General features: G+C 44.0%; 1 protein-coding gene across 1 annotated transcript in view; it reads left to right on the top strand.

Annotated features, from left to right (window-relative positions):
* Positions 1–21,428, top strand: part of SEL1L (SEL1L adaptor subunit of ERAD E3 ubiquitin ligase) — a 56,086-nt gene that overhangs the window by 8,221 nt on the left and 26,437 nt on the right. Inside the window, exons 2-6 of the mRNA XM_038405894.2 lie at positions 3,807–3,844; positions 6,067–6,292; positions 9,870–10,037; positions 11,328–11,433; positions 20,599–20,761. Of these exons, the coding sequence (XP_038261822.1) occupies positions 3,807–3,844; positions 6,067–6,292; positions 9,870–10,037; positions 11,328–11,433; positions 20,599–20,761 (701 nt within the window). The remainder of the gene's footprint in view (positions 1–3,806; positions 3,845–6,066; positions 6,293–9,869; positions 10,038–11,327; positions 11,434–20,598; positions 20,762–21,428) is intronic.

Genomic DNA, 21,428 nt, shown 5'->3' with positions numbered 1-21,428 from the left:
AAGGAGCTCCATCTATTTAGCTTAAATAAGAAAAAAAGATTAAGGAGTGACTTGATTACAATCTACAAGTACCTACATGGGGAACAAATATTTAGTAATGGGCTCTTTGTTCTTGCAGAGAAAGGTATAACATGATCCAGTGGCTGAAAGTTGAAGCTAGACAAATTCAGACCGGAAATAAGGTGTACATTTTTGACAACGAGGGTAATTAACCATTGAAACAACTTGCCAAGGGTTGTGGTGGATTCTCCATCACTGACAATCTTTCAATCAAGATAGAATTCTAGAAATTGTTTTAGTTCTATGGCCTGTGTTGTACAAGAGGTCAGACTATATGACCACAATGGTGCCTTTTCGCTTTGGAATCTATGAGTAAATATATTGCTAAAATATACAATGCCAATTAGCAATGCTATTTTAAAATCTTTCTTTTGGGAACGTATTAGCTGAGATTTGACGATTACAATGAATCTGCAGATGACATCTAAAGCTGATGTCCTAAACAGTTGTGGCCATTAAAAATATCCTTGTACTACTTAATTAAATAGTATTGTTGACATCTTCAGAGTGCTTTGCAAGCGGTTAATCCCATTGTATTGTAACTTGACCTTCCTATTTCAGTTTCTTCCACATTTGTAAAATGGTGATAAGTGATTTGCCCAAGGCCATAGCGGTTGTCAAATTCAGGATTAAAATGAAAGATGGGATAGGATTCCTGATGGCTAGTCTGCAAGTCTGTATTTAGAACACTAGGGCCATGTCTACAGTCATTACCGCTTATGTCTTCAAAATCTGTTGTTGCTCAGGGGTGTGTAAAACCATCTTTGAGTGACATAAATTTTGCTGGCATAAGTGGTAGTGTGCACAGCGCTATGTTGGCGGGAGAGCTCCTCCCACTGACATAGCTACTGCTGTTTGTGGAGGTAGTTTTATTATGTCAATAGGAGAGCTCTCTCCCATTGACATAGAGTGGCTACACGAGCATTCTTACAGCAGCTCAACTGCTTCAGTACAGTTGCTCTGCTGTCAGCTCGCTAGTGTGGACATGACCTAAACTATATAATTTTCAAAAGTGAAGATATTAATCTGAGTGTCGTACCTAAATTCCAACTGATTACATTCTGCTTCCTAATTTCTCCTACATTTTCAAAACAGATTTTGGATTCTTCACTTTCTTACCTAAACTGATGTGCAGTTTTACTATGTGCTTCTAGACATCTGTTGCATGTCACCATGAAAGTGCTGCACTCCAATAGTGGGAGAAGTAATTGCAGTGTGTGAAATTCTGGGTCAGGAATGAACCATGGTACTTATCTTTCATGACAGGAAGTCATATTAAGTGAAAAAGGGCAGCAACTTCTACTAGCTGACTTCTAACACTGGCTATTGCATGGCAGTAAACTGTAGTGCAGAGGTCGGCAACCTATGGCACGCATGCCAAAGACGGCACATGAGCCTATTTTTAATGGCACACTGCTGCCTGCTGGGTCCCAGCCCGATGCCGAACTCAGACTGGGACCCTGGCAGGCAGCAGCGTGCCATTAAAAATCCTGCCCACCCCGGCCCGCTCTTCCCTGCTCCCCTCCCGCCCTTCCCGCGGGATCAGGGTGAAGAAGCTTGGTCCTGCTGGATGCTGCTGCAGGGCAGGCAAGCTCTCCCCTCCCACGACATGCTGGGTTCCTGCCCCATCTCCTCTCCGTCCCTGCCACTGATCAGCTGATGGCCCTTGCAAGGGAGGGAGAGAAGCGGAGCTGCAATGAGCTCGCTGCTCCGGGGAGGAGGCGGAGAAGAGGTGGGGATAGGGCCTTGGGGAAGGGGGGTGGATCAGGGCATATCCCCTCCAGCCCCCTGCAGTGAGCCGCTCTGGGCAGGGGGTTGGGACCACCCCCATGATCCTAGCCCACACCCCCAGCCCTCTGCCCTGCAACCCCTGCACCCCCCCACGACCTCAGCCCTGACTCCAGCACCCCCCACACATACCCAGCCCCTGCCATGCCCTGTCTCTTGCACCCCCCCCATTCTCACCCTCCCACACACACATTCCTACCTGCACCCCTCACACCAAATGGGAGCTGCCCAGGTAAGCTCTCCACACCTAAACCTCCTGCCCCAACCCTGGGCCCCCTCCCTCATTCTAGCTCCTGGCCAGATCCTACACCCCAACCCCCAGCCCTTGTGCTCAGTGCACTCCCACCCTCAGCTCAGTGCAGAGAGAGAGAGGAAGAGAATGGGCTAGAACCAGGGAGAAGGTAGGTACCTACTCTGTGTGGGCAGGGCTGGGATCCCAGGCCGGCAGCAGGTTGAGCGGGGCCGGCAGGAGCCAGCGGACGGAACCCCAGACCGGCAGCAGGCTGAGTGGCACCAGGCTGAGCTGCTCAGCCCACTGCTGGTCTGGGATCCCGGCGCCAGCCCCGCTCAGCCTGCTTCCTGTTTGGGGTTCTGGCTACTGGCCCCTTGCCAGCTGGGGTCCTGGCTGCAGGCCCCACTCAGCCTGCTGCCAGCCTAGGTGAATGGAACACCGGGCTGGCAGCGGTCTGAGCAGGCTGGTGGCGTAAGATCAGCATTTTAATTTAATTTTAAATGACGCTTCTTAAACATCTTGAAAACCTTGTTTACTTTACATACGACAATAGTTTAGTTATATAATATATAGACTTATAGAGAGAGACCTTCTAAAAACATTAAAATGTATTACTGGCATGCAAAACCTTATATTAAAGTGAATAAATGAAGACTCAGCACACCACTTCTGAAAAGTTGCCGACCCCTACTGTAGTGGTTCCCAGATGGTGTCAGTAGAATCATCAGAGTTGTGAAGTCAATTAAATGTCATGTTCATCACAGTTTCCATCACTTGTTTCAGAGCTATTAGGGATAGAAAATCTGCAAGTATTCAGCCCCTTTGCTGCAGCAGAATGTGATGGCCTTCTGTTGGTTTTCCATCAGCACGTCTTTGCTTCAAAGGCAGTGTGTGTAAGTTAATAGCAGAAATGTTTTATTCCTCATGCTATATACATATAGCAGTCCTTAAGTGGCTAATATAGTACTTAGCACTTCAAATAGAATTTTGTGTTCAAGGTATTGAATAGCTATTTTGTATAAAGCATACCTAAATTGGCAAAAGTAAGGTTTGTCTCTGAACACAGCCTGTTCCATGTCTTCTGCAGTACATTAGTTATCCTGTTCTAAGGCTCTGCAATGCATAATCTGAACATAGTAAGGTGAGTTAAGGACAGACCAGTAGCTTTAACCCTATTTGTCCTGACTCTTGTTTTAAGTGAAATATTCAATGTTTTAAGATACCGCTGTATTTTGCGGGGTTATCTTGTATTTTTGCTTGTGCAAGTTGTATTTTATGATTAGGTCTCCTCTCATACTTGGGAAGGTCCCACATCATGTGTGACAACTCGAGACTCTTGGTCAAGGAGACTAATGGAAACAAAAAATAAGAAAAGTTGTTGTTTACAATAGAGTGAATGCATCAACTATACAGGACCTTGGGAAAATCAAGATGAGAAATACAGGAGTCTAAAAAACACATTTAAAGCTGCTAAAAATAGATCTATGGTACAATTCTATTTCCCTCTTACCTGAGATCACAACAATAAACAAGACTATACAACTGACCTGTGCGTTCTAGAGTTCCTTGTCCTTCTTTTAGATGTATTAGTGAACTCTAGAGCTCTAGTATATCTCAAAAGAGTAATGCTAAGTAATATTATTTTGTTCTAGCTAAATGTATTGCTTTTATTTAAGCAATAACATGTTAAAATAGCTTCTGAACTAATTTTTAAAATTCTTTACAGATGAAGAAGGCGGTCAGGATGAGTCATTAGAATCAAAGGTAAGCAATAAGTCTCACCAAATGATGCGTTCCATTTTCTTCTCCCTCTTTGTGGGACTACTAGAGCAGGAGTTCTCAAACTGGGGGTCGGGACCCCTTGGGGGTCACGAGGTTATTACATGGGGGGTGGCAAGCTGTCAGCCTCCACCCCAAACCCTGCTTTGCCTCCAGCATTTTATAATTATAACACTTTTATATTAAAAAGTGTTTTTAATTTATAAGGTGGGGGGGCGCACTCAGAGGCTTGCTATGTGAAAGGGGTCACTAGTACAAAACTTTGAGAGCCACTGGACTAGAGCAAGGATCTGAAAATCAGAACTCCATGGAGTCTACTTAAAACCTGCCACTAACGTGCTGTATGACCTTGGCCAAGTCACTTAACATTTCGGAGCTTCAGCTCACCTCTTTGAAAAAAAAAATATTTGTTACCTCATGCATTGAGGGTTTCGTTAAGTAATACCAATAAAGACCTATGGAAGTATTAGTCATTAAAAATATAGCATGTGTAAGGCTACATTTTAGTCACGGGTATTTTTAGTATAAGTCATGGATGGATCACAGACAGTAAACAAAAATTCATGGCCCATGACCCACCCGTGACATACTATATACCCCTGTCTAAATCTGGTGGGGGAGGAGGGGCGCATGGCCTGGGAGCCCTGGTGGTGGTGGGGTGGGGGCTGGCAGGCTCCCTACCTGCTCCCTTGGGTTCTCCAGAAGCAGCGATGTGGCCCTTCCTCAGGTCCTAGCTCCGTGCACTGCCCCCACGCCAAGTGCCAACTTTGCAGCTCTCATTGGCCAGGAACAACAGCCAATGGGAGCTGCGGGGGCGGTGAGGCAGCATGTGGAGCTAGGAGCTGAGGGAGGGACATCGCCACTTTGGGGGAGCCCCCCATGGTAAGCGCTGCCCAGAGCCCTCACCCTCTCCCATGCCTGAGCCCACACCCACATGCACCCAAACTCCTGCTGCTGGGGAGGAGGGCAATTGCTGGTGCAGTTGGCCCAGGGGCTGCCCGAGCTGCTCAGGCAGCCCCTGGGCCAGCCGCACCAGTCGTTGCAGAAGTCATGGAGGTCCTGGAAAGTCACAGAATCCATGACCAACTCTCCTTATGCTTAAGGTTGTGAGTTTATTTACTGCAGAGGTAAGGTCATTTTCCCTCTTGTCGCACCTTTCATCAAAGCATATCAAAGTGCTTTAAAAAACACAAATTTAGCCTTACAGTATATCTGTGAGGTAGGTGTTATACTGTCTTACAGGTCAGGAAACTAAGGCAAAGAGACTAGGTGTGATGGTTTTTTCCCCATTTCTTTCTCCTTCCTTATTTGGCTGTATTAAAGCTAAAACCCATCAATCTTCAATTCTAGTTCTTTGCTCTAAATGATAGACAACTTGCCTTCTAATTTTTCACTAATATTAGAATATAAATGGGAGATTTTAGGAGAGAGGAAACAAAGAATTGTGGTCAGAGGGTGATAGACTTGAAACTAATATTACAAGCACTAATATTACAAAACTGATAGGGCAAGTGAAGTCCCTTAGGAAGCTTTCAACTAAGTGTAATAGAAAAGCCTGTTACAATTCAGATGGAATATCTCAAATATGAAGTCAAGAACTGGTGGTGGAATACAAGATAGTACAGGAAAAGCTTTATCCTTGGAAGGAGAAATTTCAGTCTACTTAGCTGTTTGACATTAGGACAAAGGATTCCCGATTAGAGAGCCTTATACAGTCAGCTCTCCACTAAACACTTGGGTCCATGTGTCCAAATTTGACTCTCCTGTGACTTGTGATAGTTTTTTTCCCTTAAGTACAAAGGGAACTAGTCTTCCCTTCTGCTATAGTTCCAAGACTGTAGTTGAGTGCCTTAGCTTTAAACAGGTCATTCCAAATCAGCACAAATGAAGCTCCAGTTTTCACATAAGCTGAAGTTTTGTGTGCACAATCTGCATGAATGAAGAGCAACCAATTTTGTGTGAGAGTTTTGGGACATCTCCATTGTGGAAAGAGTTGCTGGTTTTGGTCTTTTTTAAGAATTAAAGGGGAAGTGGGGAATAGGGGCTGAAAGGAACAATTCAACACATTTATCTTAAGCTCAAGAGTGAGAAGTAACATATTAAGTTCAGTTTCCTGGTAGGCTTCATAAACTAAAAAGGGGTAGAAATTGAATAGTAGTAGTCAGTGAGAGGACTAGTCTCCTAAATTCTGCTCTCTTCTTCTCTAGACTTCCTTGCCTTCAGAAGAACAGGTCGGAGACCGCTCCACAGGAACCCGTGTTGTAGCGGGTCAGATCTTCCTTGAGTCAGAGGAATCAGACTCTCCCACTGAAGATGAAGAGAGCTTTAGGAGCCAAGAAGAGGAGGAAGAGAGCATGTTGGAGGAGCTTAACTCTCTTGAAATGTCAAACCTATTAAATAAGAATTTGGAAGATGTAGCAAGGCAGAAACCAGGTAACTGTGCTTGAATTTTGCAGGCTTCATGAACCAACAGCAAGAAGCAAAATCAACCTGGAAAAATTTGGGAGATTAGTGGGATCCAGAAATAATCTTCATTTGTCTCAATTGTCTGAATAGAGGTTTCAGAATGCAATGGTCATTGCAGCCTTAATTTTCCCTACTGTAATGTTGGCTAATACCTATATCATTTACTTCAGATGCATTTTAAAATGTTTTCCATAGTTTCTGTTGATTGCACAGCACAAGAAAATTCGCTCAAGTTAGAGTGCCTTGCTCCTTTTATTTTTTTTAAACAACTTGTGAATAGAGAGAACAATCGAAATCCTGAAGTTCTAACATGAACATGACTCATATCTTCTTACTTTGAAGTATAGATTATGATCTAAAGCTTTTCTCTCCCCAGAAATAGTCACTTTTTTGGCCTGATTATAGCTTTGTCATATGGGGAAGAGGGGAAACACAATAAGTGGTCGTCTTGTTCTGATAGTTGATTGTATTTAGGTTTGAGTTAAATTGAGGAGAGTGGAAGCAAACTTGGACATTGAGGCAACTTTGTGCATTGACAACTTCTCAGGAGCCGTAGGGCAGTACCTTATTTCATATAAACTAGGGTAACTTTTCAAATAAAAACCATGCCTGGTTGGTGTCAGATCTTCCAAGGAAGCTGAGTAGGAATTGCTTTTTAACTCGTAATGAAAAGTTAGAGTTCATGTGATTAATATCCTTGCCTTGCAGCTGGCATTTGGGTATCCCTGATGTAGGCTGATGAACATAAAAAGGAAACAACTTTTTTAATGTGCCCAGAGTAAATTAACTTTTAATCTAACCTTATGGAAAATGGTGATTGTATCGTAACTTAATGTTTAACTCAACACTTTGTCTCTAGCAGTTCTTTTCATATGCCTTTTCACAAATGCAGATTAGCGTAGTGAAAGGAAGCAGTAATTGTGCAGAACTGCCTCTAATAACATCTGCTAACCTCTACCAGCACCATACACTTTAAAAAAAAAAAAAGTGATGTTCTATAAAACATCTGTAGCTAATACAAAATGCTCTGCGCTTTTCTTGAGCACTTGTAGATGTTGCTGTAGATGAGTATGACATCATACAGAGATGAAAGATATTAATGAAGTGGGAAAAGTGAGTAAAAAGACATTTTTAGTAGTATGAGCAATTGTTGCTAGCCTTCAGATTCAAGCATCATGTTTAGTCAGCCAGGCCTCTTAACTGAAGGTGAAATTTCATTAAGATACTTTGTATCTTACCATCATAATGCTATGAAAGGGCTTTGTTTTCACATTGTTCAAATCTGATCTGTAAAAATACGTCAGCTGGTTGCCTAGAACATTCCCTATTATAGCAAGATAGCTGAATCCCAGACTAGACTGTGTACAGCCACTTAGATTGTCATCTGAGTAAATTTCTTATTAGCCCATACTTGATATCTTAATATTTATAAGTTTATAAATAACTTCCTCTTATACTTGCCTCTCATACAAAGTTCATGGTTCCATTTTTCTCCTGTAACAGCACTATCACAGTGTATGGACTGTAGCATCTTGCATTGTTTTAGGTGTTAGTAAAAACAACTGTTCGTGGGATAAACAAATACTGTGCCGGATTTAAAATAAAAATAAGAAGGGGTGCGGATAAGGAAATGGGATATGGCTAGCTGAATGTTTTGACTACTAATATCATAGCTATGCAATAAGGGGTGTGAGAGAGGCAGTTGTAAACTAATGCCACCATCTAAAGCGCTACATGGTTTGCTTGGTGCATTTTATGTGTTCATTTGCCTTCCTCTGAAGCATCCAGTATTTTCCACTGCTAGAGGCCAGGAACCAGACTTGATGAATCCAGTAGTTTGATCTGGCATGGTAAATTCTATATTCATTGAACTTTAGTCTTGGCCTGTAAAAAGCTGTTGAGTTCCAATAAGGTGAAGTAGTGAGTGGAGGAGGGGGAAATGTTCATTGCTATTGGTTCATATGAAACCATCTTTTGTCTATTTATGCAACTTTGAGCGAGAGAAGTTCTTTATCATAGTTTCAGTTTTACACTTCATTAACCAAGCAGGTGCAACCTAAGCTGACTTAATTTTTTCCCCCTTCATTACTATGCCATGTCACCAGTACTTAAAGACCTTTCTAACTTCATAGCCTTTAGCATAGTATTATATGAAACCAGCTTAGGGGGATAATGCTAAGTAAATTTAGGATTCTGATAAAAAGTGAATGAATATTCTTCCATAGCTTTTTGATTAACATGGTTAGAAGGGGGAAACGCCAAAAAAGTAACTTCCCCTTGACATGGAGAAAATTGTCACGCCTTCCAAAACTAACTGCAATACAGACAAAATCCAAGTTCTCAACAGGGCTGATGCCAAGGTGCTGAGTTGGTTGGTCACTGATTGTGGACATCTTTTAATTCAGTACTTGAGCAGGTGACAATAGAATATACACGTAGTTTAATTCTGAAGACTGCTCCAGGATTGGCAGTTATTCATGACTGTTGTGCTAAGCCCCTGTGCCATAGTTGCTGGGGCTGACCAATAACTGTGTGCATATTCTGAAGAAAACTCATTCTGCCACTAGTTAGTGTGTACTGTTGGGCAAGCAACTAACTTGCTCACACATCGTCTTCCCAAAAATGAAATCTTTGGAATTGTCCAGCATAGCAGTGTTCCTAGTAATTCTTGAAGAAGGCTTGTATGTAAACAACTTTTTTTTTTTATAGAGGAGTCTTAAACAAAACCTATAAAATAATGAATCTTTAAAATATTATTGATACCACCCAGCATTCAAAAATCATAAGTTTGGCTCACTTTAAAAAAAACAAAATGTAAAGTGTTTTATGGCTTTCTAGTTTTTGAGCCTTCAGGGAGTCCTGTTTTCAAAGTTTTCTTTCAAACCCTGAGGACTAGAAACTTACATTTTTGTTTAAAGTCAAGAGTATCTTTTATTCACATGACTCCAGGAGCCAGGGCTTTAATGAAAATACCAAATTGTGAGACTCATGATTAAATTGTGAGAGTTGGCAGTGCTTATAAAATGAGAAGCTTTCATGAAAACTAATAGAAATGTCCTCCATTTTTAAAAGATCCATAAAAATTCAGTGAGATTTAGATCTAGATATTTCTCTATGATGTTAGAGACTCAAACTGCAGTATTGCACAAGTTAATACATGAGAACCAACAAGTCAAACTTCCTACAATCAAATGTCAGTCTAATCATTCTTTTTCATTGCCCTAGCTGAGTGAAGAGCAATACAGGAGCAAGTAGTGTATGGAAACTAAATTAGATTTTTAAATTCTAGCTTTGATAGCTTAAGACTTTTAATAATCTAAAACGGCTAATAATATAGTACGGATAACATTAAAATGTCCCTTTTTTATTTCCCTTTTTATAGTGTTGCATAAATAATGAAACTGCAGCTTAATGAGTTTGTCTTAGTAAAACTCGGAAACCTGGCATACAGGGAACAGTCCCCTGTGATGGTGAACAGTTTGTTTGCTACGTTGTGAGAGAGACAGATCTCATTCTTCTTTTTTTTTTTTCCCCTCTCTTCCAGTTTTGACAGCCATCGGAGGCACTGCAGACGGTGAGCCCTGCCGCTTCCCTTTCCTGTTCCTGGAGAAGGAGTATATAGAGTGTACTGCTGATGGGAGGGAAGATGGCAGGCTTTGGTGTGCAACAACCTATGATTACAAGAGAGATCAAAAGTGGGGCTTCTGTGAAAGTAAGTAGCCAGATACGTTTCTTTCATCAAAGAATATTTACTGAGCTTAATGGTCTCCTTATCCCTTATGGGCAAGTGTCCCCATAAACATAAGGTTTGCACAGTAGAAGTAAGGGGAAAGGGAGAGCCATCCTAGTGACATAGATGCCTTTTCCTACATTATCATGTGGTACTCACACTTCCTGGGCTCATGGAAACTGAAAGTGACCTTAATGCATAAAATTTGAGATTTACATGGTGAATTCACTGTATACTTCCCACTGAAGTTAGTGGCTTGCTGCGCGAATATGACCCTTTTATCTCTTGCAGAAAGGAAGACAAAATATGTGTGTTTGAGGATATTTTCTCTCTTTTATCCCAGTTTTCCAGGAGGATGATTTGAGCAACCTGGTGATAGCAAAATAAATGAAAGACTAGGCAAATGCACAAAAAAGGGTGGCTACAAAAACCAACAGCCCATTGAGACAACTTTCTCCCTCATTGCCAGCACAACCTCTGTATCTTGTCTTGCAATAACAAGATCATGTGTAGGGCCCTACCAAATTCACGGTCCATTTTGGTCAATTTTACAGTCATAGGATTTTAAAAATTGTAAATTACATGATTTCACCGATTTTAAATCGAAATTTCACGATGTTTAATTTGTAGGGGTCCTGACCCAAATAATGAGTTGTGAAAGTTATTGGTTATTGTAGTGGGGGTTGCAGTACTGCTTGCTTCTGCGCTGCTGCTGGTGACTGCACTGCCTTCAGAGCTGGGCAGCTGGAGAGCAGCAGCTGCTGGCTGGGAGCCCAGCTCTAAAGTCCGAGCTGCCGCCAGCAGCAGCGCAGAAGTAAGGATGGCATGGTATGGTATTGCCATGCTTACTTTTGTGCTGCAGCTGATGGGGCACTTCCTTCAGAGCTGGGTGCCCAGCCAACAGCTGCCACTCTTCGGCCACCCAGCTCTGAAGACAGCGCAGAAGTAAGGATGGAAATACCAGGACCCCCTTAAAATAACCTTGCAAACCCCTTGAAACTCCCTTTTGGGTCAGGACCTCAAATTTGAGAAATGCTGGTCTCCCCTGTGAAATCTGTATAGATTTCTGGATAAAAGCACACAGAAGCCAGATTTCACGGGAGGACACCAGATTTTATGGTCCATGACGCGTTTTTCATGGCCGTGAATTTGGTAGCATCCTAATCATGTGGCCAAGGAAGAATCTGCCATAAATACTGGCAAAAACAGACATTTAAGAGACCAACCTCTTGCATTTGATTTAAACCACTTATCTTTTTTTTTTTTCTTTAGCTGAAGAGCAGTCTAATAAGAGAAGACAGATGCAGGAAGCAGAGGATGTTTACCAGACAGGGATGAAAATCCTTAACGAGAGCAGTAAAAAGGCACAGAAAAAAGAGTAAGTCCATGCTTAAACATTAACATAGATCTTTCTTGGGAAAAATGAATAACTTGGTTTAGTATGATATCTTGTAACCAGGACACAGCTTAATGAGACACTGGGTTTTAGACTTGAGTGATACTAGAAGTTATATAGATTGAATTTCATTCAGTCATGTGGCGTTGAGAATAAATGGTAATTGGAGAACATTCACAGGAGCAGAAACTCATGACAGCGTTCTTTGAGTAGCTCCACAAAAAGTAGCCAGACTTTTTCCAGCATGGCATGTGTGCAGATAATTCTAACAATGTTCATTGTGCTGCTAAGCAGTGCAATTCTCTACTTCAGCACAACCACCATTGTTTTTCTCTAGCCAGGTAACAAGAGCTAGGCAGGAGGAATCTTTCTTTGTTTGTTTGTTTGTTTGTTTGTTTTTGTTTTTTCACACACGCGATTTCCAAGATTTAAAAAAAATCCATCCTAAAGCAGGACAAACATAAAACCTTTTGAAATCTTCAATGAAAAACGAGACTCACCTCCCCCCCCCAACAACCTGAGTAGCCAATAGCCCAGTGGTTAGGGTGCTGACATGAGATGTGGGAGACCCAGGTACAAGTCCATGCTTTGCCTGGTGAGTCCTTAACCACTTGTCTCTGGTTTCATTGAATAATATGTTTACATGAAAAGTTTTTGCCAAACCAGCATTTTCTGAGTTAAAAATCAAAAAAAGACTTTGTCAAAAAATTCCTGTCCCTCTCTATACCTAACCTATACTGAAAGCATGAATTGTAGAATTTTTTTGTTATAACATGTGGTACGTACTTCAGCAGCAGAGAGGAATATCTTAAAACCGCCCCTGCAGGATGTAACAGGTGCCCTGATATGAACTCTAAAAACTCATATCTGGATTCACTGACATTTGACATATCCAGTGCCTGTTTGGCACCTTTGACTCTCCTCAAATCTTTTTCCCTTTCAACTCAGGATCTCACTGACTTCTTCAAAGATTAAAAAGATTCAGTATGACCTTCTCTACGGTTGCTTGATTACCATGAAAGCACTATATATAACTGCTAAATATTGATTATATTCTCTGTTCTAGTTAATTAACTCAGTTACTACAATTTAGTTTTGTATAACACAAATGGATACATGCAAAAGAGGAAACCAAGGAAGAACAAGGGTGAGATGAAACTCTCAATCTGCTCAGTCTGGTTTCTTTTTGCTCCGTCCATCTAGTAAATCCAGTTACCATTTCAGATCTACTCATGACAATTTCTCCTTCAGGAGCAATGTCAGATAGTTCCGACTTATTGTAAATACTATAAATCGTGTATTACAGTAGCATCTAGAGGCCACATTTGAGATCAGGGTCTCTTGTTCTAAGGCACTCTACATAGACACAGTAAGATACAAAGACCTCCAAAAGTTTAGTGTGGGCAAGACAGAGTAGGCAAAAGGCAGCATTATTCCCACATTACACATGGGAACTGAGGCACAAGAGGCTAAGTGATTTATCCAAGGTCAGGCAGGACATCTTTGACAAAGCTAGGAATTGGATTCTGAAAATCTGGTTCCATTCCAGTACCTTAGCTGCAAGATCATCCTTCCTTGTGTGCTTTAAATATTATAGGAATTAGTAGCGGTGGTCTTTCAGTTTCAAGTCGCTGTACTCACCTTTCTAAGGATATTAAACATAAGACTACAAGAGAGTGGTGCGAAAGAAACCAACATGGAGCATGAAGCATAAAGACTTATTTACAGGGGAGAAAGGAAGAAGTGCAGAGAATAGGAGGGAAATTGGAAAGCAAACAAATAGGGAAAAAGGAAGAAGTGAGACAATTTCCTTTAAACCATTCAATGTAGTTTAATATCTTACACAGATTAAAGTATACAAAAAAAATTTTTTTTATACATTAACCTGTTTAAATGGTACCTTTTGGGGACCACAGTGAAGAGATCTTTTGTCTGTATTTCAACCATGGATCTTGCAAAATCAGCAAAACTAATTTAGCAAAAAGGCCTTTTCCCCAAAAACTTCTCATGGTTAATCTGGTCACTTCATTACAACAACAGTAACAACTACGTAATCATTTTAGCCCAGTATTTGTATGGAATCCATTGGTGCTTTTGGTTTAAATTGATTTAATATTGAAGTGAATCAAGATAGTCGAGTTGATGCCCTCCGTTTTTTCATGTGACCTATGAAACCACTTTAAAGCACTGGTGATGGTAACTTCACTTTTGTCACTAGATCCTGTGTCTGGTGTCTTCCATTACCAGAACAACAACAATAACAGGAAAAAAATCCTCTGTCGTGAGCAGGTGTCTGACTTTGGAAACTGTTAAAAAGGCTCATGAATAATATTGCATTATATGTTAACAATGTATGTGGAGGATTGTGAACCCATGGATATTTTAATTTGTGGTGGTTTAATCATGTGAGGTTTTGAATATTATACTGTGTGTGACAGGTTGGATCACAGAAACCCCCTTGGGACTGCCAACTGATGTGCCAAGACTACTACTTCCCCTGCTTTCCCTGCCAGCTAGGGACTCCAGCACCCTGTCTTGTGGAGCCAGACACACCAGTCTGCTTCAACCCAGACCCAGGGTCTGAACCACGTGCCCCAAAGCTGCAGACTTAACTGAAAGCAACTTAAGAAGTGTTCCTGTCTCTAACATTCAGATGCCCAACTCCCAAATAAATCTATTTTACCCTGTATAAAACTGTATAAAACTTATACAGGGTAAACTCATAAATTGTTCGCCCTCTATAACACTGATAGAGAGATATGCACAGCTGTTCCCCCTTCTCCCCTGCCCCCAGGTATTAATACATACTCTGGGTTAATTAGTAAGTAAAAAGTGATTTTTATTAAATACAGAAAGTAGGATTTAAGTGGTTCCAAGTAATAGCAGACAGAACAAAGTGAATTACCAAGCAAAATAAAATAGAACGTGCAAGTCTTATGTCTAAGAAAACTGAATACAGATAAAAACCTCACCCTTAGAGGAATTCCAGTAAGATTCCTTTTACAGACTACTCTCCTTCTAATCTGGGTCCAGCAATCACTCACCCCCCCCTGTAGTTACTGTCCTTTGTTCCAGTTTTTTTCAGGTATCCTTGGGAGTGGAGAGGCTCTCGTTAGCCATCAGAAGACAAAATGGAGGGGTTTCCCAGGGGTTTAAATAGACTTTCTCTTGTGGGTGGATACCCCTCCCTCCCCCTGTGTAGAATCCAGCTACAAAATGAAGTTTTGGGCAAGTCACATGTCCATGCATGACTCAGAACTTACAGGTAGCGGCCATGGTTCATATGCTACCTTGAACGTAGACTTCTTATGTGGACTGGAGCTTTCCAAGATCCATTGTGCGTTAAGTGCTTCTTGATTGAGCACTTAACTTGCAAATTCCTTTCTAAAGAAGCTCACCAAATGCCTTACTAAGATTATTTAAAATCAAACAAGTATATAGCCAATATTCATAACTTTGAATACAACCATGACACATGCATACAGATAGGATGAATATATTCAGTAGATCATAACCTTTACAGAGGTATGTTACATGGCATATGTAGCATAAAACATATTCCAGTTATGTCATATATACATTCACAAGCATATTTCCATAAAGCCTTATGGGATGCACCGGCACACCCTCCTCCTGAACTTACTGCCAGAGACTTGGACACTGTCCACGGTGTAGGCAGTACATGTAAAATCCCTGTTTGTCTTTGGTCACACTCCTTTTCAGTACCTTTAAACCATATGATGTCATTCATAAGTGTTCTAACCAGTTTTGGGGTTACTGGTCCCCAGATGCCTGAGAATAGGTTGTAGTATTGCTAACAGAATGCAGATAGCAATATCTGTTAAAGTGTAAGTGTCTTGGCGTTTAGCCACCAATGCCATGAGGCGGTGTGCCTCAGTTTCCCCTTCTACACAGCAGCATGGGCCTATTGTGCTTTTGCTGCTATGCCAAGCTTCCAGCCTGTTTACAGGTATAGACTGAAAACTAACATGCTTGTGGGGCTGTCTTGTCACCATCTCTAGCATGTACAGCAGTTTCTTCCACAAATCAGGTATGTCCCACATCTTTACCACTAGTATTAACGCCTTTATTTTAACCCATAGATGAATTGGCAAAAGATACCAGATTAACAGCAAATCTACGGTGGACAGGCTTTGATCACACAATTTAGCTGCTTTGATGCATTTTCCCATTTCTTTGTGCCCCCTGGTAGGCATTCTGATGCAGATTCTTCTGCCTCTTTAGAGAAGGCTTTTAATTCAGGCCTGTGTATGAGGCTTTGGCAAGGAAAGGGTGCCTGCCCGGGGGAGAGGGGGAGGGGAGGGCGCCTGGAATTTCTCTGGGCTGGACCCCACTCCCTTGTGAAGTTTCACCCATGCAGAGATTTTTTCCCTCCTGCCTTGAAGAGACAGTTTTATTTCTTACAAGCGTAGCAAGACCATCATCTTTCAATGGGGTGCCTTGGATTGGTAAGACCCCTTTGGACACCCCACTTTCAGTTCCCAAAAGGCTAGCTGGGGGAGAGGGGATGTCCCCTTACAGGAGATCTGATCCCCAGTCTTCCCTTAAACCCTGATCCACAGGACGGGGTCTGGCATTTTAAATGCAGATTCTTCACCCTCCTCCTGGGAGAGATCCTCCCTACAAAAGGTGGGTGGATTCTCCAGTCCCCCCTCATCTTCTGTCCGGGCTTCCCACTCTGGGCTCCCCTCTGGGTTGGACACTCCTGTGTCTCCAAGAAGGGAAGGTGACCCTAGTCCGTCTGTGGGCTCACAGCTACCCTTCATGGGCCAGCAAAATTCCCCCCCCTCCCCACCCCCACTCAGGTTGGGCTTGCTTCCAGCTACAGAGTCCTTGGGATCTGTTCCCACGGCAGTAGTCACCAGGACCCAAAATTCCACCTTCAGGACACGTGTCTCTGTGCACCCCAGGGCAGGCCCTGTCCCCTGCTGACCTGCAACTTCCTGGCAGTCAGCAGCTGGGGTGGCCCCCTGCCACAAAGTGGTACATTCCCCTCCCCCAGGGAGATGATTATGGGACAGGAGCTGGCTTCTTCCAGCCTCTCCCTCTGGAACTTGCTTTGATGAGCCACAGGGCTACAGGAGCTGGCCACAACCATCCCTGCCCCCAGAGCTGCATTCTTTATTGTTATGGAGGAATCTAAGAGACACCCTCCTATTCCCCAAGCAGTCCATGTGACCTCCCCCCCCACGGGGGGGGGCTTTTAGCATAAGAGTCTTTCTCACTGCTAACCAACCCTGGGACAGATTCTGCCACATTAAAGAAATCATTCCGTAGTAGAAACAGTGCAGAATGTGGTGTTTCAGAGTAGCAGCCGTGTTAGTCTGTATCCGCAAAAAGAAAAGGAGTACTTGTGGCACCTTAGAGACTAACAAATTTATTTGAGCATAAGCTTTCGTGAGCTACAGCTCACTTCATCGGATGCATTCAGTAGAAAATACAGTGGGGAGATTTATATACATAGAGAACATGAAACAATGGGTGTTACCATACACACTGTAACAAGAGAGTGATCACTTAAGGTGAGCTATTACCAGCAGGAGAGCGGGGGGAATAAACATGGGGAAATAGTTTTACTTTGTGTAATAATCCATCCACTCCCAGTCTCTATTCAAGCCTAAATTAATTCTGTCCAGTTTGCAAATTAATTCCAATTCAGCAGTCTCTCCTTGGAGTCTGTTTTTGAAGGTTTTTTTGTTGAAGAATTGCAACTTTTAGGTCTGTAATCAAGTGACCAGAGAGACTGAAGTGTTCTCCAACTGGTTTTTGAATGTTATAATTCTTGACATCTGATTTGTGTCCATTTATTCTTTTACGTAGAGACTGTCCAGTTTGGCCAGTGTACATGGCAGAGGGGCATTGCTGGCACATGATGGAATATATCACATTGGTAGATGTGCAGGTGAAGGAGACTCTGATAGTGTGGCTCTATGATGGTGTCCCCTGAATAGATATGTGGACAGAGTTGGCAACGGGCTTTGTTGCAAGGATAGGTTCCTAGGTTAGTGGTTTTGTTGTGTGGTGTGTGGTTGCTGGTGAGTGTGTGCCACTGTTGCGACAATCAGCTCAGCCTGCAAACTCCTAGTCTGCATGTGTACTTTAGCTAAAGGTGCAAGGACTTTGTAACACCCACCAGCTCTAATTCTGCCAGTTTCCCTGGCAATATATCCTTCTCCTGGATCAGGTCCCTCCTGACCACAGAAATCTCGGCACCTGTGTCCCTCAATCCAAGAAGCACTTTACCATTGATTTTTAACAGCATGCATATGCTCATTGCTTGGTTGTGTGGAAGCAACCTTTACAAATCCTGTGTGGAAAGAGGCAGCAGCTTCATGTGTTACTTACTGCCTGTTTCCACTCGGCAAAGGACACTTACTCCTCACGTGCTCAGTGGACTTACAATGATAATACCTCTTGGACCCCTCTGCTTGTACAGGAAATTTGGGACGAGTAACAGGGAATGGGGAGGTGAACGCCCACCCTCCTTTTTTCCAAGGGTAAAATGGTGATTCTACTTTTCCCCCAACCCTGTACCCCTCTGCCAGTGGTTTGTTTAATTGCAGCTTGCTGGCTCATAAGAGTCTGCATACCCCAGCTAATTCAACCACCGCAGTCACTTTTTTGTCTCACAAATATTGTTTTACTTCGTCACTGCACATATTCAGGAATTGTTTGAGTAACCAAATCACACATTTCTTCCAAGCTTGTAATGTCTTTCCCCCTCACCCATTTATCTACCACATTTCTCATTTCATTTACATAAGCCACATTACTTAATCCAGATCCCTTCTCGAGACTCGTGAATTTAACCGTGTAGGTTTCAGGTGTAACCTGAAACTGTTTCAAAACCAGTTCCTTAAATTTACCATAGTTTGAAGCATCATCAATAGGCATCTTATTGAATATGTCCAGAGCTCTGCCAGTCAATTTTGCTATCAATGTGATCATCTTTTGATCTTCAGGGATCGCATGGAGGGTGCACAGTCTCTCAAAGGTGATGAAATATTCGGCAGTATCGCTGGATTCATCATACTGTGGACATAGTTGCTCTCATTTGTGGATTTTTGGGGAAGTGGAGCCAACAGCTGGAGCGTTTTCTCTCCAACTCCATAACAACCAGTTCATGCTTCTGGGCCTCCACAGCTCTCTTATGGTTAGCCTCCTCTCCACTAATTGTCTTAATTCCATCGGTCTCTTATGTTTGTTTTTCTTTCTCTTTTGCCTCCAGTCTAGCCAGCTCTAGTTTAGTAGCTGCTTCACTGGTAGTCATTTTTCTGCTTTCTTGTGCTGGGCCACACCCCTTCTGCAGTTTACTGAAGCTGGTATCCACTCAGCTCAGAGGCTTCTTAGAGACCGAGACTTTCGCAGCCAGGGCTGGCTCTAGGCACCAGCAAAGCAAGCAGGTGCTTGGGGTGGCACATTTGCAGGGACAGCATTGGGACTATCCTTTTTTGCTTGGGGGCCGGCCCTGCAGGCGCTCACCCAGGTGGATGCTGGTCCTGACCCCAAGCTGATGCTGAAGTCCAGGTGGAAGAGCCACAGTGGGTGGCCAAATCTGGCCCTGAGTCTGGGGTCCAGCAGCAGCACAGGGGGAGCCCTGGGGCCGCTGTGGTTCGCACCGCCAGCCGAGCCATCCAGCGGGCTCCGACACATGGAGCGCAGGACACTCGGGCTGGGGCCCACTCCGTGGGGCGCATGGAGCTGCCTGAAAGTGCTGCAGGGCGGCCGCCTCCCAGTGCTGCAGCCGGGGCTGGGCAAAGTGGCCTGAGCCGCCCAGGGGCTACGGCTGGGCGGCCAGGAGCAGCAGCAGCAGCATGGCCATAGAGGGGACCAGTGTGCGGGGCGCTGCCGTGCAGGGCCTGTGTCCCGCTCTCCGAGGCTCTGCTCCCCGCTGGCCGCTCACTCTGGGGCTGCCCTGCCCCGGCTCCTCAGCCCCCTGCTGGGGCGGTCCCCCGGGCTCTGCCCTCCCAATAGCCAGCCGGCCCTGGAGGCCGGAGCCCCGGCTGGAGGGACCCTGGGCTGAGGCGCAGCCCGGGAGCCCCGCTGCTTACCCTGACCTTTCCAGCGCTGGACTGGCTGGAGGTGAGGGGGGAGCGGGCAGAGTCAGGGCTCCCCTGGGTGCTGAGAAGGAGTCAGGTGGATGCAGCCTCCGCCCCCGCTACTGTCATGAGCGGGATGCTGATGACCTGCCCTGGGAGCGAGTTAACAATGACCCAGGGCTGGGGTGGCAGGGGGTGTGGGGGTGCAAGCCCAGGGCTGGGATGGCAGGGGGGTGCAGGTGGGGGGGATGGCACTGTGGGGGCGAAAGGGGGGAACCCAGAGCTAGGGCAGCAGGGCGTGCGGGTTGGGGGGAGAGAGGCGAGGGCTGGGACAGCCAGGGAGAAGGGGGGAGCCCAGGGCTGGAGTGGGGGGCAGCCAAAAATGTTTTTGCTTGGGGCAGCAAAAAACCTAGGGCCGGCCCTGTTCGCAGCGTCCAATGTAAAACCTTTCTGGGCAATTTGCAACCTGTGCAGTTCTAGCTTGTTCTGATCGTAACTCTTACTTATTTTGCTTCCTTTTCTGTCCCTACTTCCCTTACCCAAAATAATGAAACAGAAAATAACAAACCAGTAACCACTTTGTCTATTCTCCAGCCACCAAACTTAAAACTCATTTAAAATCACAACCAGTATCTCAAAGCAATCAGCTGTGCACAGATCCTGCTCGACTATGCCACTGTGACGGGTTGGATCACAGAAATCCCCTTGGGGCTGCCAACTGATGAGCCAAGACTACTTCTGCCCCCGCTTTCCCTGCCAGCTTGGGACTCCAGACCCTGGTCTGTGTTGGAGCAAACTGGCGTGTCTGGCTCAACAAAACAAGGTGCTGGAGTCCCAAGCTGGTAGGGAAAGCAGGGGCAGAAGTAGTCTTGGCACATCAGTTGGCGGCCCCAAGGGAGTTTCTGTGATCCAACCCCTCACACTGTGTTTAAAAAGGAAAATGCTTGCAAATTAGGTAGTGATGGATATAGAATGGCAATAAGGACAGAGTGAGGCAGTGAAAAGTTTCCTCTGTACCTTTTAGCTTTACTGATAGAACTTGTTTTGTTTAAAGGTGACTAAACCTATAATTACATTCTTCTTTAAGAGCATATCAGTATCTTCTGAAAGCAGCTGACATGAACCATACCAAGGCAATGGAAAAAGTGTCTTATGCTCTATTGTTTGGGGATTACCTGAAGCAAAACATCCAGTCTGCTAAAGAGCTGTTTGAGAAACTGACAGAGGAGGGATCTCCTAAAGGGCAAACGGTATGTATGCTCTAAAGCAGTAGTCCTCAAACTGTGGGAAATGCCTGTCTAGGAGGGGTGCAGAAGAATGTTTGGGGGGGATGCAGCAGGACCTTGGCCAGTCCCCAGGGTGGTCAGGAAGGGAGCGCCACCCAGCCCCGATCCAGCCGCACCTCCACTTCCAGCCTTAGCTGCCGGTTCCTGGCCTCAGTCATAGCTCCCAGCCATGGCTCTGCTCACGAGGGGGCATGGGCAGATTACAGCAGGGATAAGGGAGGCACTGGTCTAAAAGGAGTTTTGTTTAGCATTCATGTTGTCAGCTTCAGCAATGGCCAAGGGCTGGATGGGCCATGGAGACTGACTTCCCCTCTCATCTCTAAAATGGGATGAAAAACATTGATGGGGGAAGCTGGCTCTGCTTTTCCTTGGGCTATAAATGTTCTGTGGATAAACAGGACTTAAGTCTCTTGGGCTGCAATCCCAGCATCTTTTTTGCTCTTAAATAAATAAATCTGACGTCTAGAACTGATGTTTTGACTTAATGACATTTAGAAGGAAATCTTTTTTTTAAATCTATGTGTAAGTTACGAGTTCTGGTCTGCTCATCGCTTTAACTACTAGCTTGGGTGTAGGTTAGGAAGATACAGGCAGATACAATTTGAAGACTCTAGCCAACCAAATATCTTTT

Source organism: Dermochelys coriacea, chromosome 6, assembly GCF_009764565.3.
Source record: "Dermochelys coriacea isolate rDerCor1 chromosome 6, rDerCor1.pri.v4, whole genome shotgun sequence".
NCBI lineage: Eukaryota > Metazoa > Chordata > Testudines > Dermochelyidae > Dermochelys > Dermochelys coriacea.
Note: the sequence above shows the minus strand (reverse complement) of the source record. Positions and strands in the feature narration are given on the sequence as shown.